General features: G+C 37.2%; 1 protein-coding gene across 1 annotated transcript in view; it reads left to right on the forward strand.

The window, feature by feature from the left end:
* Positions 1–15,567, forward strand: part of Palmd (palmdelphin) — a 46,103-nt gene extending 30,536 nt beyond the window's left edge. The window contains exons 4-8 of the mRNA XM_046462391.2: positions 7,902–8,016; positions 8,157–8,190; positions 8,315–8,428; positions 9,956–11,050; positions 15,204–15,567. Coding sequence (XP_046318347.1) covers positions 7,902–8,016; positions 8,157–8,190; positions 8,315–8,428; positions 9,956–11,050; positions 15,204–15,247 — 1,402 coding nt within the window. The 3' untranslated portion in view covers positions 15,248–15,567. The remainder of the gene's footprint in view (positions 1–7,901; positions 8,017–8,156; positions 8,191–8,314; positions 8,429–9,955; positions 11,051–15,203) is intronic.
* The last annotated feature ends 7,516 nt before the right edge of the window (positions 15,568–23,083 follow it).

Here is a 23,083-nt window from a genome sequence, read left to right on the forward strand (position 1 = left end):
ATCCAGTTTAAGAAAGAGAAGATAAATACAGGGCAAACAGCTCCGTTTTAAAGCTATGACCTGAAATTTGCATAAGTCTACTATCAGTCAGAATTTAGTTACACACACCATCTAAATGCAAAGCAGAGTTAAAAATGTAGTCTATAGCAAGATAATGAGGAAGACACACTCATATACCCCTAGACACACACACACACACACACACACACACACACAAACCAGGGAGTTCTATTACTAAAAAGAAAAGGGGAATGGAGTGGGGTGCAGGGAGAAACAGCAGGTCATCAAGATAGACTAGAATATTCTTTCTGCCAACATTTATTAAATAGATACTATTGTAAATATTATGACAATTCTGACAATGTTGGAACAATGTTGAGGTTTTCTAAATAGAAAATTATTTTCAAGAACAGGTTGCAAGTCTGTAGCTGCATTAGGACCATGCTTGCTCTAAAATCATTCCATTAACGTCAAAGATCAAATCCCTGAGTCAGCAGATTTTCTCACCCACAGGTACCCAAAGATGGTCTCCTTTCCCAAGTAGACTGAGGAAAAGGAAAACTAAACTTATTTAAGGAGCTCTTCTATATCAAGTCCTGTGCAACAATCACTATCTCAATTACCTCCTTACAACAATGCTTAAGGAATACTATTATTTTTCTCCGAATGAGAAATCTAAAGTTGGAGGGGCAAATGATTAATTCAAGCGTGTTAGCCATATGGACTCATTTTCTATTTCCTTGGGTAGAGCTGGAAGGAGTCTTTTCTTCCCCTAAAAAAGCGGGCCTTCGCACAAAAACTCACAAAATATGGTTAAACCACTAGCTACCTCCCATTCTCCCAAGATTTAGGATGAAAAGGAGAGAATCTCTAGGCCCAAGGAGAAATCAGAGGAGTTAAAATTGCTCGCCACTTGAAGCAGAACTCAACACAGGCTCAAGACATTCTGAGAGCCTGTGAATCTCAGAAGAAATTGGATCCTTTTTTGATTAGCTTAGGGAAGGTCGGGAAGCAAGAGGGTGGGAGGTTCTAGCACTTCCATCAGCTAGCCTCAGAGGTACTGTAGTAGCACAGCCTGGGTCTAATACCTGCTGACTCAGGCTATGTCAGAGAATAGTGATTGGAACCTCTCTTTGGGTGTAATACTAGGTCTTTTTGTTTTGTTTTGTTTTTGATGTTTCATAAATTTTATTTGTTTATTTTTATGTGGTGCTAAGGATTGAACCTAGTGCCTCACACGTGCTAGGCAAGCACTCTGCCACTGGGCCCCAGCCCCAGCCCTAATACTAGCTTTTAACAAGAGCACTTGGGCCACTGAGATGCAAGTAACCAATCAATCCTTTGAAAATATAACATAGCTAAAAGCTAGTCATAAACTTAATTTCAAACATAGCATTGGTGCTTATATCCAAACTGCAATGTTATAATCAAATTGCATTAGACAACTGTGTACAACTGTATATTTAAGACACACAGCTTCACTTCCTTCTTTGAACAAGTCTTATGTTCAAGCAAAAAGAAAGAAAAAATCCTCCTATAAAGTGGCATTATCTTAGAAAACCCTAGGCTCTTTGAAGTAGACAAATAACCAAAAAAAAAAAAAAAAACCAACCAAACAAACAAAAATTATAATGCAACAAAATAATACAACAAAGATTAGGACAGAAATATTACCTTTCTGTGTACTGGATCAGAACTTTTACATGTTGACGAGGCCCAGCCAAGTCATCCTTGCTTTCATTATTATCATGAAAAGTAAGAAGTCTTTTTATACTGCTGAGAAAAATGAATGCTGTGTCTAAGTTTATAAGAATCAATTTTAAGAATTAAGTCTTGTTTCCACAGTGACTAATTGGAGAGGAATTAACAGCTCAGGCTAGATCTGCTTCCAAATTCATCCTGCCTCAGGTTGCCCATGAGTCTCCAGGCCAGTGGCCTTGCTAGGCACCCAGCTTGCTCATCTTTCAAGTGGAACTACTAACAGAGCTCATGGGTTGTTGTGAGGACCAATTAGGCCAGTGCCTGGTACAATGTCCATATGCGATATGTGTTCAGTGTTGTTATAATTGCTAACAAGTCAAGTACAGGAAGTAGGGTATGAACTTTTGGACTGGGATTGTGATTATTTTTTTTTCACCTTGAGTTGTGGTCTGTTTGGCCCCTAATGGCAAACTCCATCAGGTTGTTAGTCCTTGTTAACTCCACCAAAAACTGAAAGAGATAAATGAACCCTCAGCTGCAGAAAAATTGCCTTGTGAAATAACTCCTTCTTGACACATCCAGCATTTATGTGCTGTCCCTTTTTTTCTAAGACCAAAAAACTGCATGTTGGAATTGGATTGGGGATATGATCTTGTGATGATTAAGGGAGGTTATTACTACCACAGAGCATGAAATGAAAACTACCTGCTCTCACCTAGGGAGCTCTTGAAAATAACCCTCTTTTTCTCCAGCAAATAGCAAGGAGAAGAAAGATTCCAATAATGGATTGCATTACAAATCCTTTTTCATGTACTCTGCTTATCTAAATTGGCATATGATGCCTTCCCACCACCTCTCAGAAATTGTGAGAGGTACTAACTCATCCATCAAGCCCCACCTAACAGTCCAGGAGGCACCAAAAATGATATTTCTCTTTCTCTGTTGCCTGCTTCTCAGCCAAACTGAATCAGCATTTCAAGGAGCTCAATTCCCATTTGGAAAGGTAATACTGTCTAAAGATGGGGATGGCAGTACTTATGGAAATTCGAAGCCATCAGCTGGAAAATAGGCAGGTGAAGGTTAAAGAGTTATCACCCTGAAACCTCCCCAAAAGCTTTCCTTGTAAAAAGAATTTTTAAAATTATACATACACATATTCACACATAAACATGTGTGTACATATTTACATACAGATGTAGGTTCTGTGAGTGTGTGTGTGTGTGTGTGTGTACACATGTTTTAGTAATTTTTTTTCACAGCTGTGACTAAAGGATTTGACCAGAACAATTGTAGGGGAGGAAAGGTTTATTTGAGGGCTCACAGATTCAGAGGTCTCAATCCATAGATAGCAGGTTCCATTCCTTGGGCCTGGAGGTGATGCAGAACATCATGGGTATAGAGTATGGCAGAGGGAAGTAGCTCACATGGTGATCAGTAGGCAGAGAAACAGACTGACTCTACTCTCCAGATACAAAATATATACCCCATAGCCATGTCCCCAGTGAAACATTTCTTCCAGCCACACATGTAAAATAATCCAGTTACATACATGTAAAAGAATCCAGTTACACACATGTAAAAGAATCCAGTTACCACTCTGTTAATCCCATCAGGATTAACTCACAGATTAGATTAAGGCTATGACCTAATCATATCTCTTCCAAACCTTCTTGCATTGTTTCACACATGAGCTTTTGGGGGATAACACATGTAAACCATAACAATATACATACATATATATTTTCCAATACTTCTTATACTTGTTAAATGTTTTCTCTCTCCCAAACTACCTTTAGAAAAGGATTGGGTATGAGTCCCAAATTTAAGTCCTGCATGGTTTTGGCTTTAAATCAGAATTGAGTACTCTCTTAACTATCAATAAACACTGAAACAGGGTAGGGAAAATCTAGATACACACATACGTAAGTTAGAAATGAATAAAGCTGGAAGAGAAAGAAGTAATGAAGAAAATTTTTAAATTTTAGAGAGATGAAGATAAACAAACCTCTTATAAAGGAGGTATCAAGAACCCATACCATACCAGTCATCCACTTAGGTGTCTAGGGTTTCCCAACCTCAACACTAATGACATTTGGGGCCAGATAATTCTTTGTTATGAGAGAACCATTCTGTGCACTGCAGGATATTTAACAGCATCCCTTGACCTCTACTCACAGCGCTGCCCAGTCACGGAAACCAAAAATGTCACCAGACATTGCCAATAGTCTCAGGAAGCAAGATAACCCCCAGCTGAGAACCACCGAGCTAGATATACAAAGGTAGTCCCCACCTTCTGGTTGTAATTTTTGTTTTATGCTCCTTGGTTCTCAAAATTTTGGTGAATTATGGACTGTGAAAATTGTCAGACTCACTCTTCCATGGTGGGGCTCCCTCTGAGTTCTGACTAAGAGGGGGAAGGGAGGTCTGGAAGCATCCAGTTCCTTACTCTCAGTTACTATTCTCTAAGTTTCCATCACTAACACTTGCACTCTGCTCTTTTAGACAGTTTTTTTAGAGCAACAAATCTCTGATGTTTATCTCTTAATGATATTTATATTATCCATTAATAATACACAAAAGTGGCAAATCAAGATGCAATCATAAACTGTTTTGCATTAAGTGGACATTTTAAGAAACGTTCTACATGAGTAACCATCTCCTGTCACAGGCTTGTGATTCTAATTAGCGCCAAGATGTTTCCTTATCATCTCTTTTAACTGAGAGTTGGCTGAAACTGTGATAGAGAATGGGAAGGAAGTGTGTGCTTGTTTTTGTTTAGTTTTCATAAACATGTCATGATGTGTCACGAGACCGAATCAAAGCAGCTTTCACCTGAGACTTGAAAACCTTCAGAAGTATTCATTAGCAGATACTTTGATGAGGTCAGCAAGCTTCCAGTCTGATATTCTTACCATTTTAGTCTAAAAATAATCATGAGAATCATATGGTGTTACCCATGGCCTTTTCTTCAGAGGGAAACAAATGCCAGAGCATTTCAGAATCCCCTGAGATGTCATGGACCAGGCAGACCAAGAGCTCAGGAATAGAAGGGACAGGTACAGGAAGAAAGTAGCATTTGCTGAATCTCTTTTGTTTTTTTAAAGTAAGCCCTAAGTTAGAATGGGCCAGACCTTTAACTGTGGAATTGCCCCAGGCTCAGTCCCTGGAATTTTTAACTACCTCCCTTATTTTCTAGAAAATCTTACCCGTTAATGTGGCTTCAGATACCAACTTTCCAACTTATATCTTCAAACCCATACTCCTCTGAGCTCCAGGTGTTTATATCCAACTGTCTCCTCTATATCACACTTGACTATCTTAAATTGAACTTGTCCCCCCAGCCCTAATCTCCTGCCTTCCCTCTCCCTGGTGTCAGTTCAGCTATTTAATTTGTATCTTCCCAATTATTCAGGTCACAAACACTGGAGCCACCCTTCTCAGCTGTCTTTCTCTCTCACCCATGTAAACATTTCTAGATGTTTCCAAAATCCAACCATTTCTCATCCTTCTACCAGCAACTACCCCAGGTTAAGCTGTCCTCACCTGAACTATTACAACTAACCTCCGTGTTTGCCTCTTGGGCCTGTTCTCACCCCAGCAGCCCATCTAACTCTGTAAATTCCAACACTCCCAATGGTTTCCCAAAGGCCTTCCATACGCAAGACCCTGTGCCATCTAGCTACCTGCCATACCTCTTCACTTCTTGTCACTTGCCTCCTTACTTTCTCTGCTCTTACTTCAAGCTTATAGTTGCTTTTTGCTCTCTTTGGAGCACACTGAAATTCTCTTGTGTCCCACCCTCATTTATTTCCTCAAGTAACTGTTAGAGAGACCTTCCCTGACCATGTTATGTACCCCTTATCCTGGTGTTCATAGATCTTATTCTGCTTTAAAAAAAAATGTGTTCTTTGAAACAAATGTGTGTATATACACACATTTGTTTATTATTGCATATGTACACACACACGTTTCTATATATCCATTTGTTTATTAATACAAGGGTTGGCAAACTATGATCTAGGACCAATTCTAACTCTGTCCTGTATTTTTACAGATACAAGCTAAAAATGTTTTTTTAAAATTATTACTAAAAGGTTGTAAAACAAAAGGAAAAAGGGGAAAGAATGAATGAATATACAATAGAAACTATACGTGGACTAGACTGCAAAGCCTAAAATATTTTGCATCTGACCTTTTGCAGAAAAAGCTTGCCAGAGGCTGTATTAGTATATTTTCTCCTCTAGAATATAAACCCCTGGAGGGCAGGGACTGTGTTTAGTGCACTGTCATACCCTAGCACATAAAATAGTTTCTGGTGCAAATTTGATGCTAAATAAAGATTTTAAATGGATGAATGAAGGAATGAGATATTGAGTCTTGGTGAAGTCAGTGAGTCGTTTAGAGTCACAAAGCAAGTTGGTAGATGAACCAGGATTTAAACCCAAGTTCCCCTGATCCCACATCTGGGTCCTAAGGTCCAAAAACTATCTGCAGCAATGACTATAATCCCCTTAATTTCCACCCAAAGTTTCCTCATTGTAAACTGCCTCTAATATGCACATTAGGAAAGGATCCTGTGAGACAGGATGAAAAGAGATGAGATGCAGGCACGGTGTCTCTGCAGGAAACCTTGAAGAATGATTCCATGATAAACTGACATCTGATATCAACCATATCCAATTTGTTTTCATAAACAACAATGCTTATTAGTAAGACAAGTATTATTCTTACTGTACATATTTTAAAGCTGTGTTTCAGGGAGATTAAGGGAGTTAGCTGTCATTAAATAGTGAGAGGCAGAGACAACAGAATTCAGGTCTATCACTTTGCCTACAGAGCTTTCTGCTGTACCAAAGTGGACCAACATGTATCCCACAACTCTTCTGTTGGCCAATATGCTACTGGAAACATAAAGAAATTTTAATAAAAATTGTGGTCACACGTTAGTAACTGCTAAGAAATCAGGGCTACTACATTTCACTTGAATTTCTGTAATATGCAAGAAAACCCCCTCAGCTATAAATGTCCACGTACTAATGGCAAAGGCAGCATCAAAGTCAGAACCTTGAAACTGAAGCAATGAGTAGGAGAACAGCCAAGTAGATCATGTCTTGGACTTTTATTGGTGTAACAATAGCACAGGATTTTGGAGCTGCCAGGCCCATGACCATCTTCAAGAGGAAGCCAAGAAAAATGACAGTTACGTTAACTAACACAAACATGCACAGCTGTCATCTCCTGGACAGCTGCTGTCTCTAATCAGCTATCCTCTGGGGCAGCTGACGTTGGGGCTTAGACTATTTGGCCTAGACACTATGTGTGCTTCATGGCTGCCAAGGGCCAGGTTTAGTAATTGTGTGACTGCCACTGGCTGTTTTTATAGATTAGAGGTCATGATGATGCCCCCTGGAGTTCATTTGATTCTGACAGCCTACTGTATGCTGGTCAAAATACCAGCTCAGAATGTTTACAACAGTCCAACTTCAAATGTGTCTCTTTGCTTTATAGTTTTCTTATACTTTGTCCAACCATGTATGCACATTTTTCACAAAAATATAGTCTCTATAAACAACAGCAAGTGAGAACATTGTACTAGATTGTGCCCATTTCCCCATCTGTTCGCCTTACTCACTAGAACATACCACAACTCTTAGGTAACATAAAACAGTGTCATTTTCAGTGTTAGTATAGACTGGGTTTTTATGTCTTAAATAGCTGTAATTGTTAAATAAAGTTTAATAATTATAATTATTTCTTCAAATAATTTAGATGGAGTCTTGAGCAAGAAAAAAATTGAACTGCATAATTACAAAATGTACCATTCATTTTAGTTCAATTCTAACCTTACGTCTTTTTATAAAAGAAGTTGGTTTACTTCATTTGGAAGTAACCTTAGTAATTGCAGTGAGGAACATATGACAAAGGTCCAGTATTTTACCTAAGAAGTGCTTATGTTCAAAAATGAATAAATAAATCTTTTTAAATTTTTAATCTAAAATCATTCAAAATCAGGTGTTAAGTGTCTTCGGAGTATCAAGCATGACACTTGGTGTGATGTTGTGTGTGACACTGTTCTTAGAAGGTTTCTGGCTACTTACGTGCAGTATTCCCAGGAAAGTCCATACAAGAGGAAGACATACTTGGCAACCCTACATATATACTGTATTAATCAATAAAAAATATATCATTTTTGTTGTCAGACTTGAGAAAGATATCCAAGATCTTGAAAAGGCTGAACTGCAAATCTCAACCAATGAAGAAGCAATTTTAAAGAAACTAAAATCAATTGAGAGGACAACAGAAGATATAATAAAAGTGCGTATCAACTAATCATAAAACTATGATTCCCTCCCAAATGAGTCAACAAATACTCTTGTAATTTTTCAAAGTGTTTCCACATTTAGATTTTATTTTTTAAACTGAATTAATCATGGCAAATTCTTTTTTTCTTATAGTCTGTGAAAGTGGAAAAGGAAGAAACATTGGGAGGTATGTTGTTCAGCAGCCTATTTCATGTCATATAAGATATTTTTTTTGACAAGCCCAGTGAGATTTTTTTTCACATTATCATAAATATATCCTAAGCACATTTTAATTTGTATCAATTTTACAGAATCAATTGAGGATATCTATGCTAATATCCCTGACCTTCCAAAATCCTATATACCTTCCAGATTAAGGAAGGAAAGAAATGAAGGAATAGAAGATGATGAACAAAACAGAAAAGGTATGTAAAAAATCTGTGTTCTATGGCATGTCTTCAATTTCAGATTTACAGCATCATATATTTACAACTTGCTGTGGCATCTTATGCTCCCAGGTTAAGAAATGGTCCATTTTACAAACTTCCACGAGGTATGTCAGTCACTTATACAGATAGGGATAATGACGTTGCAATATTTATTCCATGCACTTTATTCCCTACAAAATTAGTCATGAACGGGTAAAATAAACGCTTTTGAAGGAAATTAGAAACTCTGAAAAGCTAAGCTTCCCTGACCAAAAATCTCTCTCCCAACATATTTCATTCAGTAGACCCTCTTGAGTTACTGAAATGCTTTTGAAAATTAAAGCAGTCTATTGGGAAGTAAGCATTATTTACTCTCGGAGGGGAACAATTTTCCTAAAAATAATATACTTCAGAGCCTCAGGAAAAAAAGGAATATTTGTGTTAAGGAAGAGAGGAGACCTTTGAATTTTATAATGGAAGTAAAAGCTACTCTCTTTCTGCAGGTAGATATATCTATCCACTCCACAAGTATTCAGTGAATACCTAATATGTACCAAGCTTAGTTAGGCACATAGTAGATATTCACTAAACATATCACATTAGGGAGTGAAATGCAGAATAAAGTAGAAATGTGAGACAGGGAGGGTGTGGATAAGGGATGGTTGGGTAGCCAGAACCATGAGACAATAGAGGAGGCATGAAATGCAAGATGAATTAAGGGATAGAGGGAGGATGTGACAAAAGTCAACATTGCCACATTGCAGTTTTTCACAGATTCCTATTAGCTCTACCCAGCCTGTTAACTTTCCAGCCACAGGGTTCTTATCTGGGTCATTAAACAGATCTCAATTTTCTCCAACCCAACCAATTACCTCCAGTTCAAGTGTTTCAACAGCTGATATTGGGGTCTTTAGAGCTTCTTCTACTTGAAAATTAGTGTGAAATAGAGAAGCCTATGATCTAGACTTCTCCTTCCCTTGTCCTTACCAAAACAACCCCCATGCTGTGGAAACTTTAGAACACTCGTCTATAATTTCAAGGCATCAGGCCTGTGCACAAGGATGTAACTCAATAAAATGTGGTGTGCTAGGCATTTCTCCTCTTGCAATGCACAATGTAACATATTCTTCCTCAATAAAGGAGAGATTAACTCCTCCCACTGAGCAATACAAAAAAGCACAAATCTGCCTTGTTGGTTTCTTAACTGGAAAGGGGACATCTTTGGTTCCCCAGTGAAAATTCTTACCATTTGGATCTATCAGTTTCTCTTCTCCAATCAGCTTCACTTCTTTAATCCTTCAGTTGTTTTTTTTTTTTCCAAAATTCCACACACCCATACCTGAAAACCCATATTGTTACCAGGTTGGTCATTATATAACTAATGAATAAAATTAGAAACTTAAAAAATAAACAACATCTTACATAAAAGAACATCAAAGTGTACAAAAATAAATCCTATGAAAGTAGGCTAGTTTATAAAAGAGAGAGTTAACTAAATCAAAGATCCAATTTGTCTCTTAACAGCTTTGTATGCCATGGAAATTAAAGTTGAAAAAGACTTGAAGACTGGAGAAAGTACAGTTCTGTCCTCAATACCTCTCCCATCAGATGACTTTAAAGGTACAGGGATAAAAGTTTATGAGGATGGGCAGAAGTCAGTCTATGCGGTCAGCTCTAATCCTAATGCAGCACACAATGGCACCCATGACCTGGCCCCAGTAGAGGTGGAGGAGATTTTAAGACAAGCCTCCGAGAGAAACTCTCAATCACCAACGGAGTATCATGAGCCTGTATATGCCAATCCATTTTGCAGGCCAGTGACCCCACAGAGAGAAAAGGTCATCCCTGGACCAAACTTTCAAGAAAGGATAAAGATGAAAGCCAATGGACTGGACAATGATGTAAACGAATCCATGTACAATATGGACAATGGAATTTTAGAAGAAAGGAGCGATGACTTCAATCATATCAGTCCCATCCAGCCAACACCTCCTCCCCGATCAATGACTCACCAAGCAGAAGAGACGTTCCACACCCCTCAGAAGAGGATGATGCCTCCTTGGGAAGAATCGAATATCATTCAGGACAAATATGTGCCCTCTCCGAAGGCCAGACTGAGCCCCAGCAAAGCAACAGTTGGGAAGTCTGAACCCCATGGTTCTTCACCCACTCTCCAGGAGGAAGAGGATGTTAGATACAATATTGTTCATTCATTGCCTTCTGACATGGATAATACAGAACCTGTAACAATGATTTTCATGGGGTATCAGCAGGCAGAAGATAATGAAGAAGAAAGAAAGCTGCTGACAGGGTATGATGGGATCATCCATGCTGAGCTGGTGGTAATTGATGATGAGGGGGAGGAGGAGGAAGGAGAAGTGGAGAAGCCATCCTACCATCCTATAGCTCCCTGCAGTCAGGTTTACCAGCCAACCAAACCAACACCACTTCCTAGAAAGAGATCCGAAGTTAGTCCTCAGGAAAACACAAACCATAAGTCTCCCCACAAAAATTCTATATCTCTGAAAGAGCAAGAAGAAAGCTTAGGCAACCCTGGCCGCCATTCTCCACTTGATGTTCCGACAGCTGGAGATGGGACTGAGGATCCATCCTTAACAGGTAATAAAAGTGACAAGGCATGCCACTGCTGTTTAGTCATGTGACAACTTTCTCTCTGTGTTAACAAACCCTCTTGTTTTTTCGGCTTCTTTGACATCTCACAAACTAATACACATTCAGAGTTTTTCTTAAGGCTGATCCAATTATTATCACCAGAGTAAAGTGATTAAGTCACTTTAAAAGCTAAGAAGTGAAAATAAATTGTTACCTTATTTGGATAGTAAATTGATTGACTTTAGTAGCTTGATATTTGTCTTCTGTCATGGTGTGAATGTATTTGGGACACTAATATGTGGGATCATTGATAACAAATTTCCCACCAGAATCTGATGACAACTACTTTTTTTTTTTTGTGCCTGGCTATGATTTCAACTTTCCACATAAGTTAACAAATTGCCTTAATTTTGCAAGGAAAAAAAATATAAGAAACGAATATTATTTTCACAGTATTTTGTTATTTTGCTATATCTTGTTTCTCTCTATACTTTTTTATAGTTTTATTAATTTTATTTCCTTAATATTTCTACATTTTTAAAAATAGAATGTCAGTTTATCTTAACATCATCTGTGATATTTAACTTTGCATAGTCTTCTCCAACTTAGCATATTTATTTTTCTATTTGTATATATTTGCCTTTCTCATTCTCTATGAAGTTTTTATAGCTTTAGAGCCACCTAATTATTTTAGTATTGAATGAAAAAGAACTTTAACACTTTTTTTCTACCAAAGTGATAGCTCCTCAATTTTAAATTCTTTTTTATCACTTAAACATCATATTCTAGTTACCTTTTATAAAAGAAATAATAAATTGCCTGACAGACTCAATTAGAATAGCTGTGCTAAAAATATCCCTTGTTTAGAGGTATAAGTCAAATGACCCAAACATACACATTCTGGGTGTTTGAAAGGGATACTAATATTTTATGTCTCTAAATGAAGAATTATCATTAAAAAGCAAAAGACACTAAGTACCAGCCAATTCGGCAAATAGAACCTAATTCTATAGAAGTGTGGTACCTGCCCAGTTCTGGATATTTCTTCCTCAGCAAACCTTAACCCAATCTTGGGCTGCTAATAATACAATGAAATGGACCTTTTCCCATTCTTTTAAGTAGTTAAATTAGGGTACCAATTGTAAATTTAATCATCTGAAGAATTTCTAAGCCCTTAAGAAGTGTCCACTACATATCGTACTCAATAGGAGTTGAGTCAGGTACCCCCACAGTGAAAACCTGTAAAGACTACATTCTTTTCTCTTTTGAGAATGAACTTTGTTTGCTGATCAAACTTCAGATTTCAAATGCATTTGTAAAACAACACAGAGGACTTGGAAAGAGGAATGCGCTGCTTATGGTCAACAGCAGTGACATTACCCACTGTAAGACCTCCCTTTTCTGAACCTGGATGTTAGCCAGCTCCTTCCAAACACCCTATTCCTTCTCCCCTAAGCATGTCCACACATTTACCCCAAGAAAAATGACAGGAAGTGACTAATGTTTCCAGACAACACTAATCATTGCCCCTGAACTACAATAATGAAAACAGGAAAAGCTATTCTAGACAAAGTAACAATACAAAGTTCTGTACTATCAATCCTGGATCTTATAAACAGAATGCTCCAAATTCCTTGCCTTCCATCATGATATTATTTTACAGCTCTGTTTTCCCATTCATCACGGGGATGAAGAGCTGTATTTGTTTAAATGAGTTTTTAAAATAAGTTAATCATATTGTCATATATATCTCTCAGGGACCATCCATATGTATAGAATACATAACCACCTACATATTTTAATTTCATTAACATGAAGTAGATTGAGCTTCTCATCACAGCTCCCCAAAAATGATTGTATTTAAAAATCTACCACTTAAATCGATTCCTTTATTTCTGCTATAGGTCCCCTTTAAATACAAATAGTCCTTGTAGATTTAATAGTTATGAAAGGCTAGTCTCTTTTTCTATTGATATAAATATGGTTATCAAAGCCTTATCTAAAAAGCAACTTTTAATTGGAAAACAGAAAGAGGTAGAAATGAGAAAAGCCAGAGCCTAGATAGTTTAAAGACAAAATATTTTTGTCAAAATTATAAACAGGGTAATAAATATGATAGGAAATTTTAAGCAATATTATGTCCATCTGCTAATGTAATATAATATGGTCATGTACTAAGGTGTAGCTCAATGCTATACCTTTAATATGTGGTCCCAGCAAGCTTTTCCTGGGATTTTACTCTTACACTCCCACAAGAGACAGCTGGCTTTCCTGGGTAGTTTCACAAACCCATTCTTGTAGTTTTAGCTCAATTCTGCCCTCTTATGGATATCAGTAGTATTTCAGGTTGACAGGTGGGGAACCTCTGCTCTGGGGAATTCACATGTTATTGGTGCTGGTGTTATTGGTGGTGTTATAAGGCTTTTTTTTAGAACTCTTGCCAACCTGCGGCAGCTAGTAGGGGCCAAGGGATACTGAAAGGAAGGAGAGAAGATCTCTCCCACCAAGTTTAGGCAGCTATAACTGTGTCCAAATTGCTACCAGGAGAGGAAAAAGGAATCAGAGAAGAAAAAAAGGAGAACTGACACCCAGGTGTTGAACCTGCTACACCTAGGGGACTTCCATTGCCAGCATGCTCTGTCTCCACACAACTATCTGTAATTCTTACCATCTATACCCACCATAGGCTTGAAGCGAGAAGGAGGAAAGCAGACTCTAACCAACTGCAGTGGAAGTCGTGGTGCACAGAGCCTGCCTGATTGACAGAATCTCAAGATGAGGAGTAACTGTAGGGAAGAGAATTTCAGCCTGCCTTAGACCATTAAAAAGTCACTTACCCCTGCTCTCTTTTAGCATTGGCAAGGTAGAGGTTCATAAAATCCAAGGTAGAAACTTCATGACATCTTGCCTTTTGCCTGTGCTTACCTCATATTGTAGAACTACAGACCCCTCCTCGGGGCTCACCACCCAACAATGCCTAGCCAGAGACCACCTGCCTAAGATAGGGCGGGGGAAATTTTCTCAGCTGTCCCAACTAAAAGGAAGGTTCTTGTTCCTGCAACTATAAATGATTATTCAAATGTCAAGGGAAATAATATTTTTAACTTCATTGAAACAAAAAAAAATTCCTATAGGTAGATTAGACTGAGAGTAAAAATGACCATGATCATGTTAACAGTAGCAGATCCAATCCCTTTTCATATATGGTACTGAAATGAGAGATCATGTCTTCCCTTTTGGTTTTCATTAAACAAAATTGTGCAACTAGCTTAGTAACTAGTCCTTGATCCATTTTACACATAAATGTAATACCACATCCTTAATATAATCAGTAGGTTAGTGCCTTGGAAACAGCTCTCAACCTTTAAAACATGACTGAGGCAGCTACACTCTGAAGTCCTAAACATTAAGGCATGATACCAGAATACCAAAGGACTGTTCTAAATTCTAAACCTACATTTTAAAAAATGCTTTCTACATCCACATATCATTAATAGTAGAACACACTCAAAAAAGATACATTTGCTATTTGAAGGCATATTTATATCTTAACAGAGATAATTAATAATCAATCCAACTCAACTGCTAGTTCACATTGTTTCATATATACATAAAAAATTCAGTTTTATCATTGTATATCCAAAGGCCAGAACTCCTTTGAACAACCAAGTTTAATGAGCTAAAATATAACCCAACCATGAAATATATTTTAAGCATTAATTACCATTTTTTTCAGTAGTACATAGCTCAGAAATACACAATTGACCTCTAAATCAAATTGTGAAATATGATATATCAAGAACTATGTAAGGTTTTGAACAGCCAACAATAAAAAATTAAAAAAAAAAAGAACATGTATCTATGGCAAATTGTGAAAATGTGCACTAATCTTATGTTTATTCAACTTGTACTGTGTTTGCTCTACTAATTTTTATAATCTTTATAGAATTAGGTTCCTTCTAGTTCTGAATCTGCTTCTGCCCTAAGTTAACCATAGCTTATCATTTCTACTATCTTTTTGTGCTACTAAAACAATGCTCACATTGTTGGATAAAACCATCTGAGGTATGTTCTAAACTTTCCTGCATTCTATGAAATGGTCATTTAGAATATAAATTAAGGCTTTTTTTAGAACTCTTGTTGTTTCTTTAATTTACAGCTTTAAGGATCAGAATGGCAAAGCTGGGGAAAAAAGTGATCTGACGGCTGAATCACCTATGTGAGCAACCTCTGGAGAAGAAATTAAGAAATGTCTGCAGATTTCTCTTCAGGATATTTTGTTTCATTTTCCTGGAATCCCCCAAAAATATATAATTATATCCATATTAAACCATGTGAATAAGTAGTAGTTATTATCTGTGAAAAAATTCCAAAACAGCTGCGGAGAACAACTGCTTAACTTTTCCAGTAATTTGACATGATTCAGTGGGAAGGGGGCTAAAACCAGCATATTTTTATTGTATTGACACCAAAGCATTTCTAATAAGAGCTTGTTAAATGTAAGAATAAAGTTATTTAAAGTATCCTGGTATTCTAACTTTGCTAATACAGGTATTGAAAAATCATAGGATGCCTTTGCACCTCATCACAGAAATATTCATCTTATATTTTGACAAGTAAACCTGTCATCCCAAGTCATTAATGCCATAAGACAATTGCATGCTTCTGCTGAGGAGCAACTCAATTTGTTTGGTCCTCAGCAGGAGCATGCAATTGTCTTATGGCATTAATTTATAAGATTAATTAATAAGATTTCAGAGCCTTGCACACATTCAAAAGATGCCTGCAATAATTATCCTTATATTTTTTTCATTGAATAATTATTCCAAACATAGAAAGAAATAACACCACCAATTTTGTATTGGTGCATAATTATGGTAAAATAGTGGGATTTGTGGTGACATATTTATACATGCATAACCATAACTCGTCAATTTCATTCCTCAATTCTCCTCCTTCTTTTCTCTCAGGCCTCTTCCACTGCTCTACTGGTTACCCTTCTATGTCCATTTTTTCCCCCACTTTTATCTCTAACTTACACTTTTGAGAAAAAACATGACCCTTTCTGAATCTGTCTTATTTAGCTTAACACAATGTTCTTAAGTTCCATCCATTTTCCTACAAATGACATAATTTTGTTCTTCTTTATGAGTGAATAAAACTCAATTATGTATTTATATCACATTTTCTTTTTTATTGATTTTTTTAAATAAATGAAAGCGGAATGTATTATAATTCTTATTACACAGATAGAGCACAGTTTTTCATATATCTGGTTGTATATGAAGGATGTTCACACCAATTTGTGTCTTCATACATGTAAAATTTGGATAATGATGTCCATCACATTCCACCATCCTTGCTAACCCCCTGCCCTCTCTCTACCCCTCTCACCCCTCTGCCCTATCTAGAGTTTTTTTCCTCCCATGCTCCCTCTCCCTATTCCTCTATGAGTCAGTCACCTTATATCAGAGAAAACTTCAGCACTTGGTTTTTTGGGATTGGCTAACTTCACTTAGCATTATCTTCTCTTAACTTCATCCATTTACCTGCAAATGCCATGATTTTATTTTCTTTTATTGCTGAGTAATATTCTATTGTGTATATATGCCACATTTTTTAATCCATTATCTACTGAAGGACATCTAGGTTGGTTCCACAGTTTAGCTATTGTGAATTGTGCTGCTATAAACATTAATGTGGCTGTGTCTCTGTAGCATCACATTTTCTTTATCCACTCATCTGTTCATAAACACCTAGGCTGCTTCCATAATTTGGCTATTAAGAATTAACTGTTATAAGCATAGTATTGTGTATTGCTATAGTATGCTGACATGAATACTTTGGGATGAATGCCAAGGAGTGGTTTAGCTGGGTCATATATTGGTTCCATTCTTAATCTTTTTGTGTGTCTGTGTGGTGCTGGGGATTGAACCATGGCCTTGTGCATGAGAGGCAAGCACTCTTCCAACTGAACTATATCCCCAGCCTTGTCTTTTGAATTAGCCTCATATTTTGAAAGTTTTGATTGTCTTGACAGTGCACATGAATTTACAGATAACTGACACATTCATTCTTCTTAAACTATCATTATTTCCACTCAGGTCAATGTGAACTCTATGTTGCAATGACTGATTATAACCTAAGGGTGCTGGATAAAGAATTTCCAATGCTCACAAAGAGAACAAATCTGGGTTTAATTTGACTTATTCTTGAGAACTAGTTGGAATTTTGATATTAAAACTAATATGAATATATATAGCATGCCATTCCTAAATATTCTTGCCAGTATGTTAAATCCTGATTTGAAGAATAAGCCCATCCCAATAAATCCTCTCTGACCCTCATTATACCATCCATCATCCAACACCCTCAAAACCCATTCCCAAATCCCCCTGTGTCATACCAGTATGTACTATCCAGGTTCTCCAAATCTTCCCATAAATAGTCTGTTTCCTCCCAGGTCAGAAATGGAATTTCCCTGATGGGACTGCTAAGACTCTAAATCCTGGAGGCAATGAGAGGTAAAAGAAGCAGATCCCACAAAGAAGCACTAACCTGTGAACACCTGCCTCAGTTGAATTGTCTGGCAAGGGGCAGCTGTTCTGTAGCCAAAGAGAATTCCTTCTGCTGGCCAGGAATCTGCAGGTTTAAGTTTCTGAGACACTTTCAATAAATACCCCTATTCTCGGTCCAAGAGACTCCTTCCCTTTCACAGTTCCAGCTTTGTCATAAGCAACCTGTCAAACCTGCATGTCCCTCTGTAGCTCTGCCACCCTTAGATCTGCAGCATGGGTTTAATTTTAAGAGCAGTCCGTCCTTTGGCTCCAGGAGACATGGCTCTCTTTAAACATACTATGGAGACTGTCTGGCTTTCTGGCATGCCCTAGGTCAACAGTAGGCTGATGTAATCCTAACTGTTTTCTTCAAGGCTTCTACTGCAATTATCAAAAAGCAGCCAACTTCATGGTACAAGTCAGTACACAACAATATCTTTCCTTGTATCGGTCAAGTTCAGAGCTATGGTAAAACCCAACTCTTCCTTTTCACCTGTACATCATCTCAATGCAAAAAAAAAAAAAGTGTGTCTTAGAAATTCTAATAGTACAGCCTGTCGAAAGTTGTCACTATCTACTTATATGGTCCTATTTGCTACCTGACCAAACAATGGACGGTCCAGTTCCACAGTCCCATGCTAAGTGTCTGCCATTGAGAGCCATTCTTGGTTTTAACAGGGAGCAGAGCCTGAAATTAGAACATGGGTACAAGTGGTTTATTTGAGAAATGATCCGAGGGACAGGAAGAAAGGTAAAGGAAAGAATGGTCAATGCAATCAATGGTCCACAGTCAAGGTTAATGCTCGAGGCAACAGTTACTCTCTTCCACCATGATCTCAGAAGAGTGTACAGGAAGAACCTAAAATTGTATGTCTGAAGGATAGGACACTGGAGCACTTATCCAGCAGCTCTGGTGCCCCTGTGGAAATAATCCGCCCACACACACACACTTCTAGTTTGCACTTACATGGATATCACACAGATTCCTGCAATACTGGAGACAGCGCAGAATGAAAAAGGAAAAAAAAAATACACACACACAAAATGCTTCTGGAGTATGATGCCCACAAAAGTGTGACCCAACTCAGCTATGGCACTGCAGAAAGTGACCAAGGGCACCAACTGTGTCTGCCATACTAGCTGTATAATCCTGGACAACAAACTTAACTGAGCATGTTTCCTCATCTGTAAAATGATATAAATGCCGCATGCCTCAAAGAGGTATCTGAGAATTCTACTTACCAGTGAATGGAAGGTACCAGGTGCCCTATCCATCATCAAATTGGCTGAGATGTCATACATTAAAGCTGACACCATTACATCCTTCATCATCCCATATCTTGAAGTTTTGTGTGTCTCATGCTTATGTTTAGGTCAATGGTCCATTTTGAGTTAAACAGAATAAGAAAAGTAAGTGAAGGAAAGCTTAGGAAAAGTCAGTGAAGTAAGAATGAAGGTAATTTTTCCAGAGTTATTAAATTGTTCCAGCCCTACACCTTGAAAGATTATTTTCCATGTTCAGCTACCTTGGCACCTTTGCTAAAAGTCAGTTTGCCTGTAAGTGTGGGCTTACATATGGATTCTCCATTCGGTTTCATTCTTCTGTATATATATTGCATATCAATACCACATTTTACCTATAACAATGGAACTTTATAATAAGCATGGGAATCAAGTTGGAGTGAGTCATCCACTGTATCTTGTTTTTTTAAAATATATATATATATTTTTTTATTCCTTATTTATTTATTTATTTTTTATTTTTTTAAAATTTTTTATTGTGGGTTGTTCAAAACATTACAAATTTCTTGACATATCAGACATATCATATTCCACACTTTGATTCAAGTGGGTTATGAACTCCCACCTTCACCCCATACACAGATTGCAGAATCACATCAGTTACACATCCATTGATTTACAAATTGCCATACTAGTGTCTGTTGTGCTCCGCTGCCTTTCCCATCCTCCACCCTCCCCCCTCTAAAATATATATATTTTATAACTAGTTTGAAATTAACAGAAAAAAAAAAAAACAAGAAGATAGTACAGAGTGACCACATACCCCACACCCAATTCTATTAACTTCTTACACTGATATAGTACATTTGTTACAGGTAATGAACCAGCTATAACACACCATTAGTAACCCAAGTCCCACAGTTTGTTCATATTTCTGTAGTTTTCTCCTAATGTCCTTTTTATGTTCCAGGATCCCACCTAGAAAACTACATTATTTTAACCATCATGTCTTCTTAGCCTCTTTTTAATTGTGACAGCTTTTCAGGCTTTCCTCATTTTTGATGACATTGACAGTTTTGAAGTTACTGGTCAAGTGTGCTGCAGGATGTCTTTCTGTCATATACTTTGTTTTTCTCATGTTAGAGGAGGGTTGGGCATTTGGGGGAAGAAGATCTCCCCATTGAAATGCCATTTCTATCACCTTGTGTCAGGGGCACATACTTTCATCATGTTTGCCACTGTCAACATGGACAAAAGATCCCCTTTCCTGGCTGAGGGACGGTTTGCCAAGTACTGTATTCTCTGAAAGACTGTATAGCCCATCTTTCAGGAGTAGAGAATTAGGCTCCCTCTCCTAAGGGCAGAGAATTTTCAAATTATTTAGAAAGCTTCTGCACAGGTGATTTGTCTGTTCTCTCCCATTTACAATTATATGAATACACCACATTTTATTTATTCCTTCATTCATCTATTGCATGTTGTGAATAATGTTGCAATAGGTATGGGGTTCAAATATCTATCAGAGAATCTACTTTCAATTTTGGTAGATAGATACCCAGAGTCGGCATTGCTCGTTCATGGAGTAATTAATTTTCTTGAGGACCCTCCAGATTGTTTTCCTAACAGCTGCACCATTTTACATTCCCACTAGCATGGCACAAGATTTCCAATTTCTCCACGTCCTCACCAACACTTACAATTTTTCTTTCTTAAAAACTAGTGGCTAACTTAATGAATGTGAGATGATACCTTGTTCTGATTTTCATTTCTTTGATTATCAGTGATGTTGAGTGTCTTTCCCTAGGCTTGTTGGACATATGTTTATCTTCTTCGGAGAAATGTCAATTCAAGTCTTTTGCCCTTTTTTGTTCCCATTGGTTCTGGGATTTAAACCCAGGGTCTCACACATGTTAAGCCTGCTATATCCCCAACTCCTGTGCATTTTTAATTGGGCTATTTGGTTTTGCTGTTGTTGTTGAATTATAGGAGTTCTTTATATATTCTAGATAATAACACCATATATGACTTGCAAATATTTCTTACCATTCTATATGTTGCTTTCCCACTATTTTCCTTTGATGTGCAAAAGTGCTTTGTGGTTTTTTTGGAGGATGGAATTTATTTTTATTTATTTATTTATTTATTTATTTATTTTTTCCTGGTACCAGGGATTGAACTCAGGAGCACTCAACTACTGAGCCACATTCCCAGCCCTATTTTGTATTTTATTTAGAAACAGGATCTCACTGAATTGCTTAGCACCTTGCTTTTGCTGAGACTGGCTTTGAACTAGAGATGCTCCTGCCTCCACCTCCTGAGCTGCTGGGATTACAGATGTGTGCTGCTGTGCCCATCTAATCATCTTTTTAATGTTTGCAGGATCAATAATGCATTGTCGTCTTTTTATTTATTTGTTTGTTTGTTTGTTTGTTTTTGTGTGGTGCTGAGAACCAAACCCAGGGCCTCACACCTGCAAAGCAAGTGCTGTGTCACTGAGCTACAGCCCCAGCCCAGCATTGTCCTCTTTTATTCCTGAAATTTGCATCTTCTTTTTCTCATGATCATCTAGCCAAGATTACCAATTGCATGAATTTCTATTACAAATCAGATTTGTTTCAGTAATTTTTCTCTGTTACTTATCTATTTTATATTTGATTATTTCTGTTTTTATCTTTATACTTACCTTTTTTCTTTCTACTTACCTTGTGTTTAATTCCTTCTTTCTTCTCTCTGAAAAAAACTTAAGATTATGGATTATGAATCTTTCTTTTCTATTAATGTAAACATTTAGGACATTACATTTCCTTTTTTTTAACCAGGAAATGAACCCACGGGCATTTACCACTGAGCCACATCCCTAGCAACCCCCCACCCTTGCTTTTCTAAATTGCTTAGGGACTCACTAAATTGCTGAGGCTGATCTTGAACTGGAGATCCTCCTGCCTCAGCCTCAGGAGTTGCTGGGATTACAGGCGTGCAACACAACACCTGGCAAGGCTTTGTATTTCCTTCTATTCGAGCATAGTCCAAGAGGACTTCCAGTGACAATGGAAATTATTTTGTGCTACTACCCACATGTGGCTATTGAGCACTTGAATCTAAGAAACAGAATCTTAAATTCATCTTTAAATCTATATAACTACATATGTCTAACAGTACAGTTCCAAACACTGAGTTAATTTAATAATCACACATTTTGATTCTTTATTTCCATTTTAATTCAGCTCAATCTATTTTCTAATTGCTCTTACATGTTATTTAATTTCTAAATATTTGAGAAATTCCAAGGTTATCTTCTGGATATTTATTTTCAATTTAATATTTATCACAAAACACATTCTACAATTTTATCTTTTTAAATACATCAAGACTTCAAGGGCACAATATATAATCTATCTGGTGAATACACCATGCTAAGCACTTGGAAAGAATGTATAGTCTATAGTCATTATGTAAATGTCAGGCACAGTGGCTGATAACTGCTAATCAAATTTTTACATCTATGTTGATGCTTCTTTAGTTCTATCAATTGCATAGAGAAGAATATTGAAATCTGCCAAATATGATTGTAGCAAGATGTCTACTCTTCCCTTACATTTTAATTTTATTTTTCTGTCTGTGTGTGTGTGTTGCTGGGGATTGAACCCAGGCCCTTGTAAATGCAAGGTAAGTACTCTACCAACTGAGCTATATCCCCAGCCCTCCCTCAAATTTTTAAAAAGTCATTATTGAATATACATACGATAGAGTTCAATAGTCTCTGCATACTTACAGAAGTGAGAATCCATCATACAATGCGACCTTTTGTGGCTGGCTTCTCTCAGCATAAAGTTTTTCAAGATTCACCCACCCTGATTGCAGCATGTATCAGTACTTCATTCCTTTTAACTGCCAGACAGTATGTCAGTGTGAGAATATAAACATTTTGTTTATACTTTTATCCCAGACAAGACATTTAGTTCTTCCTACTTTTTTTATTATGAGTAATGCTGCTATGTATATTCCTATAATCAATTTTTTGTGCATATGTTCTCATTCTGTTGTGTTCATAACTAAGAATAAGATCGCTGGGTCATGTAGCAACTCTCTGCTCAACATTTTGAGAAACTGCTAAAATATTTTCCAAATGGTGGCACCATTTTAAGTTCACAATAAATGAGGGTTCTGAATTCTTCACATCCTTGCCTGCATCTGTTTACCTGCCTTTTTAAAAATTATTATTATAGCCATTCTAGTGGGA

This window comes from Marmota monax, unplaced genomic scaffold, assembly GCF_021218885.2.
Source record: "Marmota monax isolate L192 unplaced genomic scaffold, Marmota_monax_Labrador192_F-V1.1 WCK01_AAM20220418_F8-fsc00070, whole genome shotgun sequence".
NCBI lineage: Eukaryota > Metazoa > Chordata > Mammalia > Rodentia > Sciuridae > Marmota > Marmota monax.